Source organism: Bipolaris oryzae (genome assembly GCF_000523455.1).
Source record: "Bipolaris oryzae ATCC 44560 unplaced genomic scaffold scaffold_105, whole genome shotgun sequence".
NCBI classification, from domain to species: Eukaryota; Fungi; Ascomycota; class Dothideomycetes; order Pleosporales; family Pleosporaceae; genus Bipolaris; species Bipolaris oryzae.
The window spans coordinates 26,062-39,285 of NW_006911381.1; the positions used below are offsets into that span (position 1 = coordinate 26,062).

The 13,224-nt window shown below is 49.6% G+C and overlaps 5 protein-coding genes across 5 annotated transcripts; 2 read left to right on the forward strand and 3 right to left on the reverse strand.

Annotated features, from left to right (window-relative positions):
- Window positions 1-750: 750 nt before the first annotated feature.
- On the forward strand, window positions 751-1,410 carry COCMIDRAFT_38435 (uncharacterized protein; the record flags this gene model as incomplete). The annotated part of the gene is made up of 2 exons (XM_007691645.1): window positions 751-1,090; window positions 1,196-1,410. The coding sequence occupies 2 exons, from the start codon at window positions 751-753 to the stop codon at window positions 1,408-1,410; spliced, it is 555 nt and encodes a 184-aa protein (XP_007689835.1).
- Window positions 1,411-2,567: 1,157 nt separating this feature from the next.
- Window positions 2,568-3,416, forward strand: COCMIDRAFT_100274 (uncharacterized protein; the record flags this gene model as incomplete). Its single annotated transcript, XM_007691657.1, has 3 exons — window positions 2,568-2,819; window positions 2,931-3,120; window positions 3,247-3,416. The coding sequence occupies 3 exons, from the start codon at window positions 2,568-2,570 to the stop codon at window positions 3,414-3,416; spliced, it is 612 nt and encodes a 203-aa protein (XP_007689847.1).
- A 272-nt stretch (window positions 3,417-3,688) lies between these two features.
- On the reverse strand, window positions 3,689-4,600 carry COCMIDRAFT_38437 (uncharacterized protein; the record flags this gene model as incomplete). Its single annotated transcript, XM_007691646.1, has 1 exon — window positions 3,689-4,600. One exon carries the CDS (start codon window positions 4,598-4,600, stop codon window positions 3,689-3,691), a length of 912 nt encoding a protein of 303 aa, XP_007689836.1.
- Window positions 4,601-5,312: 712 nt separating this feature from the next.
- On the reverse strand, window positions 5,313-9,370 carry COCMIDRAFT_6944 (uncharacterized protein; the record flags this gene model as incomplete). Its single annotated transcript, XM_007691635.1, has 3 exons — window positions 5,313-5,615; window positions 5,675-8,956; window positions 9,095-9,370. 3 exons carry the CDS (start codon window positions 9,368-9,370, stop codon window positions 5,313-5,315), a joined length of 3,861 nt encoding a protein of 1,286 aa, XP_007689825.1.
- A 2,950-nt stretch (window positions 9,371-12,320) lies between these two features.
- Window positions 12,321-13,132, reverse strand: COCMIDRAFT_6945 (uncharacterized protein; the record flags this gene model as incomplete). The annotated part of the gene is made up of 5 exons (XM_007691636.1): window positions 12,321-12,440; window positions 12,544-12,737; window positions 12,791-12,833; window positions 12,883-13,070; window positions 13,126-13,132. The coding sequence occupies 5 exons, from the start codon at window positions 13,130-13,132 to the stop codon at window positions 12,321-12,323; spliced, it is 552 nt and encodes a 183-aa protein (XP_007689826.1).
- Window positions 13,133-13,224: the final 92 nt, after the last annotated feature.

Sequence of the window (13,224 nt, forward strand, 5' to 3'; positions counted from 1 at the left end):
AAGAACGATCCATCTGGCAACCATGTGCACGAGCCCATGGTCGCCCTGCACAGAAGAAATGAGACGGCAGACTCGTTCCAAGAGATTGAATAGGGTAATTGTGTGGGCATATACACAGACATTGTCAGCTCGTGTTTAGTACACTACTTACTCGAAATGCTCGGCACATCCGTCGATCATTAGGTGCAGGGACCTTCTACCCCACACACCGTCCATCCCCCATTGCCATACTGCTCATATGGTCAATTAGGGTGTGAATTGAAGGGCACACCGTCATGCACAAGATTCCGCCCATGGTTTCAACATACACCCGTCCTATGTCACTCCAAGCTTATGCCGTCTCATGGGAGACTTTTTTTTGCAGAAAGCCCCCCTTCAAAACAAAGAAACATGTGCATCATCCGTCATCTCTACAGGTGCACGGCTCGTCACTTTGCCCCCCACGTCTTGAAGCTGATGTACGCACATCCCCATAGGTTGTACCAAGACGTTGCCCCTGTCGTAATTTCACTGCTTACTCTTCTCCAGTTAGTATGTAAACGTATATTTTCGCTGCTAAATATTTAGTGATACACCCATCGACTGTCCAACGTCTGTCACTCCCGCTTCTTTCTTCCCCCCGAAGCTTAGGACCACTCAAATAGGATTTCCTTTTAAGGAGTCCCGGTCTTACCTCTACCATTTCTCTCTCTCTCTCTCTCTCTCGACGGTCTGATCCAGAACTTTAACACTCCCTACCTATAAGACACTATGCACTTCACCTTGCTCATCAACGCTCTGGCCGCCAGCGTCCTCGCCTCACCCCTCGCCACAACTCCAATCACCCAGACGGGCAAGATCGATACTTGGAAATCAGCACCCGGCACGGTATCATATTGCGAAGTCGGAGACGGACAAAAAAATCTCGTTAAATTCGGGCGCGACAATCCCGTCGAAACTGTAATCCACAATGCCTGTGTAGCTATGATGCCCGAGTGCGCATTCCGCGACCAACTTTCCGACGACATCTCCTGCACCGCAACTGTCGACTTCCAGCTCGAGAGCGATAAGACCTACGGGCCGCCAAACGTCGTTGCGCTTAGGTCCAACGGTACTCACTTAAACTCTTCGCCGGTCACGTGTAAGTTTCTCCTCCCCCTTCCAAGTTGGACTTGGAAAATCTGAAGCCATTGGCTAACGAATATTACTACTGCAGTTCTTGTAAGTCCTCCCTACAGGGAAGATCGACATACCTTCTGGACGGTGCAAGATTGCTATGGATATTTTCACCAGCTTCTAGAGAAGACGAATCCAGAGGGTTGCTGTACTAGCGATGGTTTGTTGTTGGGTCAGCTCCATGTTGGGGAGGGGAGTCCGTTGGCTGGGGCGAAATTTTACATTACGGATAGAGTTTTTAATTATGAGAACTAGACCCCTTCAGGATAAAGGGTCGTAGTACCTGTACTATCCCGTGAAAGGGAGGGGGGTTTGGCATTCTTCTTTTGTATTATCTATATTGGGGGCTTTGTTGGAAATGGAGCGGGTCGTATGAGCAAGTGATACTTATGATAATATACCTAAGCCCTTCTTCTACGATTTCTTTCATACAAAAGTTCTTTTACAAGAACTATGAGTTGGAGTTTGGCAACTTGAAATTTCTAATTACATGGCAACTCTAGATCATCGACTCCAGCCCCCTTTCCCCCCTTTTTTTCGTTTGTTGATTGCAAAAGAAAAAGAAGGGTGGGTGAGCTTCAAAACCATAGAGGTTTCAGTAGGTGTATAGGCGCTGTTTATTGAGCGACAATATAATTCGATATTCATGTGATCTTGTAAACCGGGATGATTTTGTTGCTGTTCGCGGAGCACTTGCTGTTCTGACAAGAATGCAAGGAGTTAACCGGTTACCATATGGCTACCCAATGCACCTTCTTAGTTAGTTTCTGAAATTTTACTCTACAAGTCGTCAAGTCTTGATCAGGACACCTGACATGGTCTGAATTATGATTACGAGGCACATATTCAACCACTGAGGTATTTCTCCTTCCAGAACCCACAATTGCAATACGGTCAAACACGGCAGACGGCATGCACTTCACCTGCGCTCCATTGCCAAGCCGGCACGACGTCATCACCCAACCTTCGTCATCGCCTAGTTACCCCAGCCTCGCCTCATCAACAACTCGATTCGCATGCCTCGGCTACTCATATTCATTACCTTTTAGTAATAGCCCAGGTACACCGGGCCTATGCGAGCCTATAGCACAGCCCGGGCGTATATGCTTGGCTAACCTCTAATGCGTCTCTTGTGCATCCCGCATTTCGCGTGCGGGATATGTGCATGTTCCCATTCCTTTCTGGAATCCTACGTACGTAGGGGAAATATGTGGCTTGCCTAGTACTTCACTACCACAATTACCAAAACTGCATCAAGTTTACCGCAGAGCAAAGTCAATGAATATAAAATAATCCACACAGCAATTCCTCGGTACCCTGCTACTCACTCTACTTGCACTTCACCCAATCCTCCACCTCTCTTATCCCTAATCCCCATAATACCAAAAAAAAACCCATACCTACTACCCAAAATGCGCATCCAACCCACCATCCTCACCCTAGCCTCCACAGCCTCATGCACCCTCCTCCCCCGTAACTCCCCAACAAACTCAACCATACCCTCCTCGGTCACCGCAGCCCAATACGATGGAACCTGCTTCTACCCCGTCCCAGACCCAACCTTCAACCTGAACGCCTACCTCGGGACTTGGTACCAAGTCGCGGGTACACCCTTTGGCCCTACCGCCGGCGCCCGCTGTGTAACCGCTAATTACTCACTAAATGTGCGTTCCCCCCCTCCCCCCCCCCCCATCTCCAAAAAAAAACGCAAACATATGTGTACATATGTACTAGTATTAATGTTGGTAATGATGTTGATGTTGATAATGGGGTAGGCAAACGGCACCGTCCGCGTCGTCAACTCCGCATCCGCCGGCCCCTCAACCTTCAGTATTGAAGGCACCGCTACCCCTGCACCCCCCGCGTACGGTCTCGCTGGCGCGTTTAACGTGAGGTTTCCTGGGACGCCGGCAGCGGCGGTGGGGCAGGGTAGTGCGTGTCCTGGTCCCAACTACATTGTTCAAGGTACGTTTTTAACTCTACTATTATCTTTGTTTGTTTGCTTGTTTGTTTTTTCCCTCACTTCACTGGTAGGAGTGGGAAGAGGAGAATAGGGATGAGATGTAGAAGAGAAGCTGACATGAAAACTAGATTACGCAGTTGATTGGGCTATTGTGCAGACGCAGGAGTGGAATACGTTGTATGTTTTGAGTCGGGTGAGGGAGCCGGCGGAAGAGAGTATCAAGGCGTGGGTGGAGAGGGCGGTGGCGTTGGGGTCGAATGGGACGGAGGTTGTGAGGTTTGATCAATCGGGGTGCTAAGGGGGTTTGAGGGAGGGTTGGGGAAAAGTAGAGGCGCTAGTTAAGTGCTAATTGTTCGTCAGGAGTTAGTATATAATTATGAATTACATCAGTGAAGTTCCATATTGACATCTTGGTCGTGAGATATGAGATAAGCTTTTCTTTCTCATAACAAACTGGCAGTGAAAAAGGGAAGCGATCGGTATGCGAGAAACAGAGTAGCGTAACGATTACAAGGTATAAGTATATGCAAAGGTCAAGTGTACGGCTTGAAATATGAACAACATTGCACATCACTGGTAGACAGGGCGCTGCTCGACATTAGCACCCGACTTTGACACCTGAGCCACGGGCTGCGGTGCCCACGGCTGAACAGGCTGTTGCCCATACAACTGCTGGCCATACGGCTGATACGCTTGCGGCACCCACTGCTGACCCGGCTGTCCCCGCCACTGCTGCACTGGCGGCGGTGGCTCCGAATACACCGTATTCTGTTCCTGGGGCTGTAACTCATACGCACCCCGAAACCCAGCATACCTGCCCTGCCCCCCAAACACCCACTTGAAGCCTCCCCTCCCCCTAACCAGCACCCACAGACTCCCCAGCACCGCCATCGCCGCCACCGCCATGGGCAATAGCAAATACCGCATCGCCTGACTCGCCCCACACGCCGTGCCCGCCCACCCCTCCCCAGGAAACAAACTGTGAATCTGACACGCCCACGTCTCCCTTGTAAGTTCCTGATCCGGCCTCCCTGCATCTTCGTAATCGCTCCACGTCCCATCGGCCGCCTGCACACTGGTTGCATACCCGAACCCCGCCAGACTCGCTCCTATCATAACCACATTCGCAACAAGCACTACCCACACCCACACCCGCTCATGTCGCGCCGTGCCCTCGACTTTCTTCAACTGCCATATCCCCGCCGCGCTCAGCACAGTTACCGCATACGCTATCACGCAGATGCCCAGTATGAACAGGATGGGCGCGTGGTTGAAGTCGAGTGTCAGTCCGATGCCCGGGCCGCCGCCGGGTCGGGCAAGGACGAGTTGGAAGGCCCCAGTGCGAAAGCTGCGCTGCAGGTGGGAGTAGAAGGTGTTTTTTGAGATGCGTTCGAGGATGGAGATTAGGGCTGCGGTGGGGAAGAGGAGGAGAATGGGTGGAGTGAGGAGGAGGAGGGTGCGGCAGCCGTTTGATTTGGGCATCTTTTCTTTGGCTTGTTTGATGGAGAGTTTCCCTTTCTCTCTCTCTCTCTCTTTTTTTCTTATTTTCTTTTGCGCAGCCGAAGAAGTCGTGTGTTGAATATTCTCAATAGCGTTTCAAGAGGGTGAGAGTGCTTTTGAAGACACGGCTACGGCTCCCCTCTTTCTTGGGGTTTGCGCAGAAGAGTGGCGGTTGTGCTAGTGCTCCGTCATGACGAGACGCGAACGGTGGTGGTCGATGCGAGGATGGACGCCTGAAAGCGTTGAGCTCGGCCGCGCAGATGGCTGTGCTTGGCGGATTCGATAGAGAGAACAGACGTTAATGCGGCCATGTTTGCTGCTTTGATGCTCTATATTGCATTTTTTTTGTTGGCACAGAAGCTAGAGTGGTATCTCTCGTGGATCCATGCGCGTCTTATCAAATGGGGCCGATCGACGCGTGCTCACGTGAAACCATTGTTTCCGTAACGTGGTTCGCAAAGTGAAGACATCATCGCAGTGCAAAAAGAGGAATAGCCTCGGGATAGTTCTGATTGCGATTCCAAAATACCGAGTGGTGCAATTCAACGTATACTCTTATTTACAAAAAGGCCGTTAAAAGGCCGTCTATGTGTATGTCTTTAGATATGGTTACCAGCCCAAATACCCAGCCGAAAAGAAGATATTACAATATATATGTCCAACATGGCTCTACGCATCAAAAAACCGTATATGCTTACTGTGGTGCTCCAATGGCTTGCAGTCTTGCTAGCTCATAGTATACGCCCTTCTTGGCTACCAGGTCGTCGTGTCGACCCTTCTCGACAATCTTGCCATGGTCAAACACGTAGATTACATCAGCGTGTTGAATTGTGCTTAATCGATGTGCGATGGCGATTGTAGTACGGCCCTTTGAGGCCGAGTCAAGGGCGTCTTGTACGACGCGCTCGGATGTAGAGTCGAGAGCAGAAGTAGCTTCGTCAAGAAGGAGCACTTTGGGGTCGCGAAGGAGGGCACGGGCAATTGCCAAACGTTGGCGCTGAAGAGAGAGAGAGTCAGTAGCTGTTGTGCGAGAAGATAATGGGGAAAAGGACTTACCTGGCCACCTGAGAGGAGAGCACCCTTTGCGCCCACAAGTGTGTTGAAGCCATCGGGTAATGATGTTATGAAATCATAGATGTTTGCATCCTTGCATGCTTGGATGACGACATCATCACTCAAATCATCTTTGTCTGCTAGAATGTTTTCGCGGATTGTGCCTGTGTAGAGCGTGGTTTCTTGGCTCACAATGGCTAGTTTTGAACGGTAGTCTTGGAGGTTGTAGTCGGTCAGCGGCACCTCATCAACAAGTACAGCACCGCTGGTCGGGTCGTAGAATCTCTCCAGCAGCTGCATGACGGTCGACTTTCCGCTACCAGAGGCACCAACCAATGCAATGAATTGACCAGGCTCGGCAGTGAGACTGACGCCACGCAATACACGGTGGTCTGGTCGCCCTGGGTATGTGAAGCGTACATTTTGAAGCTCAACCTTTCCTACCAGTTGATCAATCTTCTTGCCATCTTGAGACCAGTGATCAATCCTAGGGATGCGGTTCAGGAACGACTTGAGCAATTTGGCAGCATCCTTGGCCTCGCCCATGTCCGGGGCAAAGGAGAAGATGGATCCAGCAGCTTGGGCACCGTTTATGATCGCAGAATAGACAATGAAGAACTGCAAGACGGTGTACTCCCCACGGAACAGTAACTGACCCCCGTACCAGAAGACCAGGGCAAAGATCAACATGCTCAATCCTTGAGACGTAGCATAGAGCACGGCTGACACGTTTGTAAATTTGAAGTAGCCTTTGCCCTGGTCTACTAGCTTAGCTTGGTACTCGGCCAAGAGATGATTCTCGAGCGAAAGCGTCGCAACAGTGCGGATAGACGATGCAGCCTCGCAGGCAAAACTTGCAGCATCGGATGTCTCCTGAGTTCGTTTCTCCATGCGAGTGAGTGCATAGAAACGGAAGTAACCACATCCAAGAACAAGCGGAATGGTTGAAGAGCACACGAGAGACAGCTTCCACCCAAAAGAGCATCCGACAATAAAGGCGACCAAGATAGAAGCGACAGCGCTGACAATAGTCCCCAGGGTAGCTCCACTAAGACCGGCAAGGCGATTTGCCTCTGATGATAGGAAGTTGCTGAGAGCTCCAGAAGTGACTGCGTCGCCGTCAAAAAACTCCATATCTTGGCGAAGCATGGCTCTGAAGGCGCGGATTCGCACATTACTGACGAGTGTAGCAGATCCTTTGGATAGTGTCTGACCGTAGACGAAGTGAAACAAACCGATGACAAGTCCGAGCATGAGAAACATGCCGCACCAGAAGTTGACGCCGTGTCCGCCGAGCGATGTTCCGGGCGACAAGAGTGAGTTGATCGAGTTACCAAGAAAAATGGCTTGAAGGGCGGGATTGCAGCCAGCGAGGAAGCTAAAAATCAGTCCGAGAACCATTGCCTTTTCTTCGCCCTTGTTCATTTCCCAGCAAAACTTGACCAGCTCCCAGGCGCCGTAATTCCGGTTTTTGTCGTCTTTCTTTGCCAAGAATTCAGAAGGAGCCGATGTCACTGTTCGCAGTAAAGCAAGTTTCTGGTCGTCTGCTTCGCCTCCTGTTGGTTTCTCAGAGTCGTCTAGTTGCGATATCCTGTTGTCGGTGTTTTTCCTGGAAGTTAACTCTTGAGCCTGCACAAGACTTGCATACACAGAGTTGAGTTCGAGAAGTTCTTGATGAGTGCCTTGCTCAACAATTTTTCCAGATGCCATGACCACAATGTTGTCAGCATTCTTAATAGTAGACAGTCGGTGGGCGATGACGATGGTTGTTCGTCCTTGCGATGCTCTGTCGAGAGCGTCCTGGACTAGACTCTCAGACCTAGTATCAAGTGCGGCGGTAGCTTCGTCCAGAAGAAGAATCTTGGGATCCGAGACAATGGCACGAGCGATAGCAATTCGCTGCTTCTGTCCACCTGAAAGCAGTCCACCACGCTCTCCAACTTTGGTTTGGTATTTATCCGGGAGGTCCATGATGAAATCGTGAGCATTGGCAATCTTGGCGGCGTTCTCAATAAGTTCCATCTTCTTCTCGTCCGATACGTTTGCATACTCTGTATTTACTAATCCGTGCAAAATACTCTCGTAGATGGTTGTGCTGAATAGCACAGGCTCCTGGCTGACAATGGCGATGTGCTGGCGCAACCAACGTAGGTTCAGAGTGGCGATGTCCCTTCCATCCAAGAAAATCTGACCCTCCATTGGTAGATAGAAGCGTTCCAAAAGTCCAACAATTGTAGATTTTCCAGACCCTGACGCACCCACGAGCGCAACCATCTTGCCAGAGGGTACAGACAGATTGAAACCCGAGAGTACTACAGTATCTGGACGAGAAGGATAGATGTGCTTGAGATTCCTGAACTCAAGGTTTCCAACAAAGTCGTCGGGTATGATGCCTTTGTCGGTTTCTGCGTCGATGGGAGAGTCTCTTTCAATTGTGTTGAAAACTTTGGTAGCAGCTGCAGTAGCTGCGCCGAACGCTTGAATATGAGGCAGGTTCTGCCCAATGGAGAAGCCCGCAATCATGAGCGCCATGACTACGGTAAGAATGTTGGAGACACCGATTTCTCCGTCGTCTAAGAATCGCTTGCCTTGCCAAAACGCCAAGGCATACTGAAGATTGAGTACGCCCATCATTCCAGCAATCATCATCGACAGCCAGAACTTTGCCTTGTAGTCGAACTTAGTTGCACGATCTACAAAGGCCCTGTATTTTTCCTCGAGACGCTTCTGTGTTCCATATGCGGCGACATTGCGAGCTGAGGACAGCACCTCCTCTGCCAAGGAAGCAGCTGTAGCGTATTCGTCGATGGATAGAGTTTGCGCCTTGTTCATCATGGTACCATTGATGCCCATCATCAATATCAACGCAAGTGTGGCAGATGACATGATCAAAGAGAGCTTCCAGGATCTGATGAAACCGACAATAACAGCTGACACAAACATGGAGATTCCAGTGACGAACAAGCCGATCTTTTGGCCAATACCGTCCTGGACAAGATTCATGTCGGAGCTGATACGAGTGGTGACTTCGCCTGAGCCTAGGAAGTCGAAGAAAGCAATGTTTTGCCTGAAGATGGCGCGCAAGTAGAGTTCTCGAATCGTTCGTGTGATGCGTTCTCCGGTATACGAAAATCCAATGATGCTGACGTATGAGGTGACGAACGCTCCGATACCCAGATACACAAAATACAATGTGAACTTTTCAATTTGATGCTGAAATCTGGCGGCTGCAACTGCGTCTACTGAGAAACTAGTAAAGCTTCCTCCGAAATTACCATAAACAACCTGTGTTAAGTCAGCTTTGTATTCTCAGAATAAAAAATTACGGCCAACTCGTGTAGTTGGCGAAACCCATAGCCTCGACACAGTCTGAAAACCATGGTCTGGCGCATGGAAGTAATGGTGGTTTGATGCGTCACTTACTGTCATCAGTGGCATTACTGCACCGGCCGCGATACTAGCGATCAACGCTATAACCATAATGGCCTTATCTTTGGCGGTGGCATATCGAAACAAGGAAAAATAGGTGACTGTAAGAGTAGGTGCTGTTAACTGTATGTCGATGATTTCCTTCTCTTTATCACTAAGGGTAGTTGTTGTGGGCGATGTGGACTCCTTTTCCGACTGCACTTCATGCTTGTCGTCAATCGCCTTCGCGATGCCCTCGCCGGTGGCCTTGGCCGAGTCGTCGTGGTCCATGCTCGGGTGGTATTAGTGGTGGTGAGCCTATACTGTCGTCGCTGGTGCTTGTCGGGCAGCGATAAAAGTATCTCGAGAAAGGCCCAGAGATGTAGGACAAAGGAAGGAAACCCAGCTGGCAGACTAATATTGAGATCCCTTCTGCGCCACTCACGGGGCATGGACGAGTAGGACTAGATCACTGCACTCTTTGATCTAGTCTCGACTAGACCCAATGCGACGTAGTGCACAGCTCAAGCCGCTCGGTAAGACGGCCGTAGGCCCTAAGATGTTAATGACGCGCGCCGGCTTGGTTTTTGTGGGTACGAGATTGTACGGCAAATACGGCAAATACGACAGAATCTAAGCGAAGTGCTATGAGCAGCCGCTTGGGAGTTTGCATTGAAGAATAGAGATGACACCGGCCATGAGCAGGCGGCCACCTTACATACGCTGGCAGGGCCATCGCTGTTGCCTGATGCCGGGAAATATGTGTCTGCCTGATGCCAATGACGGTCATTTTCGGAGTAGTAGACTTGCGCGCACACTGTTCGACAAGTCGCGAATCCTCCTCGGGTGGCATCCATGGCCGGTCCTCGGGGGTTAGTGTCGCCCGATACAAGGGACGTGCACTGAGAGTCGCTTCGCCCTCCCCTCCTCTTTACGCCCGTAAGTTGTGCACAGCACGCTATCACCAAATTGCATGTTAGGTCTTATTATTCGGCTCAGTTCCAGGGTGCCCTTTGTTGACCAGTTCTGGGCCGGGTATTGAAACCAAACCTCAAAACTCTGTCGTGTACGGTGAAATGCACACTTTGATGCTTCAAACACTGCTCTGTATTGTTGGCGCGAATATGAAGCACCGGGCCCCACCAGGTCTTAATTGATCCTATATTGTCTCCCTTTTAGAAAAAAAAATAGGGGTCAGTTTTCCACGTTGTAGTACCTCCAGGCTTCCAGCTAGAGCCCCAAACTCCAGTCTGCCACGTGACTACACCAGATCTACCCATTTCTTACATACACCTAGTATGCAGTGCACAGAATCAGATGATTACATGACTGTCACATAAATGCGACGTGACCATGATATCACTACAAAATGGAAGCACAACTACACGACCCCTCCGTTTTTAATCCCAATCGGGATACGCCCGACCACAGCGCTATGAGCCAATATCCACTAACCCAAACCAGCCCAAAACCGCAAATGCAAATGCAAAACGAAATAATCGAACAAGCCCTTAATCTTTGTCGGTCCCATCTCGCTCCAAAGCGTCGCCCAATAGGGGAGAAAGAGCGATAGGATTGCGGGACCTCAACTATTTTACAGTTCATCTCCTTCTTTCTTTCCATGCTGCGATTGGCCACGTGTCGCAATTCCGTCTCGTGAAACAGCCTTCATGACTTTTGGATCCACAATAAGTATGTAGGCGCACGGTTTTAAAAACATCGCATCTTGTGCTCCGCTACGGGTTATGCGTTGGAATGCAGTGGCAAGGTACTTACGCGTCGTCAAGGGAATGGCCTTCGCAATATATATGCGAATATCGCCACAACCGTATTTTGGTTGTCGTACCCGATGGAGTGGTAGTACCTAACCATTTTTACTTTTAACTGCAAAGTCAATTTTTTTTCGATACCCGATTGCGGCAGATTGGGGTGTAGCCTGCTATTCTTTTCTGAGATAATTGATCTAATACGCTGCATAGCAGACAGATAGAAAAAAAAGTCCAGTAATACGAATATGACACCTGAGAGGACGGAATGAAATCTTTCAATTAACCTGCTTCAGTATGAAGAGAGACAGTTGGTTTGAGAGAAGGAAAGCAATTTGACTAGTGGTAGATCAAGGCATCTATGTTAACCCCAGATATGCAGGATACCCCACAGCAGCAGGCGATCGATACTCGAGAACATTCCATAGAAGAGACACCAAGACCACGGCACGTTCGAACACCGACAGCGCAGAAATTGCCGAGTTCCGGGTCAGTTCAGGCAATGGCATCGTCCAAGGATCGCCACTTCGCCCCGCCAATCGCTTCCCATCGTTCCGGGACCGAATTTCACTTTATATTACAAAGAATTAGCAGTGGTGACTGGTGTCGATAGCATGCTTCGGACGCATGCGAAGAACTGCTCTCAACAGTGGATAGGCTGTTGTCTAGGCAGCGACAATACGGCTTTACACCTGACACACCCCCATCATGTTGATCGGCGCGAAAATGGCGTCCTTGTATGGTTAACGGCAGGTGCAAACCAAAATGGATATCAGTCTGTCGTATAGACATGCATAGAGTCAGTAAGCACTTATACGCAAAACACCGGTGTGTCGTTACTCGCGTACGTTGCTTCATTTAGTCAAAGCTGCTATACCGATAGTGCTTTTCGCGTACTAATAGCGGGGACTTTGGACTACCAGGCTGCTAGGAGTACGACCATGACTGATGCCAAATACGGGCCGTGAGATTTCGTCCTATCTCCGGGACACAGATTTTGGCAAATGCGAACATTCACCCGAGTTGTCTCACTGCAACATCTGATGTAAGAGTGTTTCCAAGACACCGGAGCCTATAACGTGTGTGTTGCTACGTAAGTGTGATATCATTCTGCTAGATAGTGATGTGCATTGGTGTCACTCAGCCTTCTGTCTATTATTATTTTTTATAGATCATTAGATAAGAATGCCTGATTTGGTGAATGACGATGCTAAGAAGTGGCCTGAGACCGACAATCAGTTCATGATTCAATGTTAACCAAGATTGCTCAGTAGCAATGCAAAGATCTCGGGTTGCGGATACCCTCGGTGGGCTGTTGTCGATACAAAAGTGGTAGCGGGACGTACTGGAACTAATGGCTTCTAGTCTAAGCGTTCCACGGGTATCTTGAACTCTTGGGTGATCTTGGCCATGTTATCGACAACTAAGCAAGGGAGTGTGAAGTCAGTACAGGCTTGGTGTGCAGATTGTAGGTGCTACTTGCGGTCATTGACGTCGACAGTTTGCGACTTGTTAGTTTTTGGGTTATTAGAGCTAGAGCCAGTTGCACTTGGGTCTTCTGTCTTGGGTGGATTGGTATCTATCTGGATGGTGACCTAGAGGGAATGGTTAGTACCTTAGGTAGTGGGTAGGACACGCCTAGGAAGTGTGATGCTGGAGCTGTACCTCGCCGTCCAGGCAGGCATAGTCCAAACCTACCGGTCCATCGTTTACTAGAGCAACATCCATCATCGCAGCGAATAAGCCATCCTTGACTTTTTCGGGTTCATACAATGCTTTGACTTTGTCGAAGAAAGCCTGATACAGAGTGCGGGCCTTGTCACCGTTTGCGGATTGGTGAAAGTCTGGCCTATTTCCTTTTTTCATCGATGCCAACAGGGTAAATTGGGAGACTGTAACACGTTAGTACATAGCCTGTCTCGCAGGCTGCATGGTGGCTGCATACCACACAGAACCTCGCCCTGTATATCAGAAACACTAGATTTCCACTTGGAGGGATTAGAACCATGAGCAGAGGTGGGTTTGGAAGCATCATACGCGACCCGGAGGATCTTTGGACTCGTCATCCCATAGTTTGGCTTTGAGTATCTTGGCAGCCATGGCCTCGACATCTTTCTCATTGTCGTCTTTGGAGATGGCGGCAAGGACTAGCAGGCCCTTACCAATTGACGAAATGAGCTGGCCATCTACAGTGACAGATGCAGACTTGACTCTCTGTAACACAGCTAGGACATTGTTAGTGTCGCTGTGGTATTGATTGCACATGGACCGGGCCTGTACTCCTCATGATGGCGGGGTAAGTAGCTAGAGCAGCACCGCAGTACTAGCTATCCACACACAGTCAGTCAGTCACTGGAGTTGCTCAGGCCGTTCTAGGCT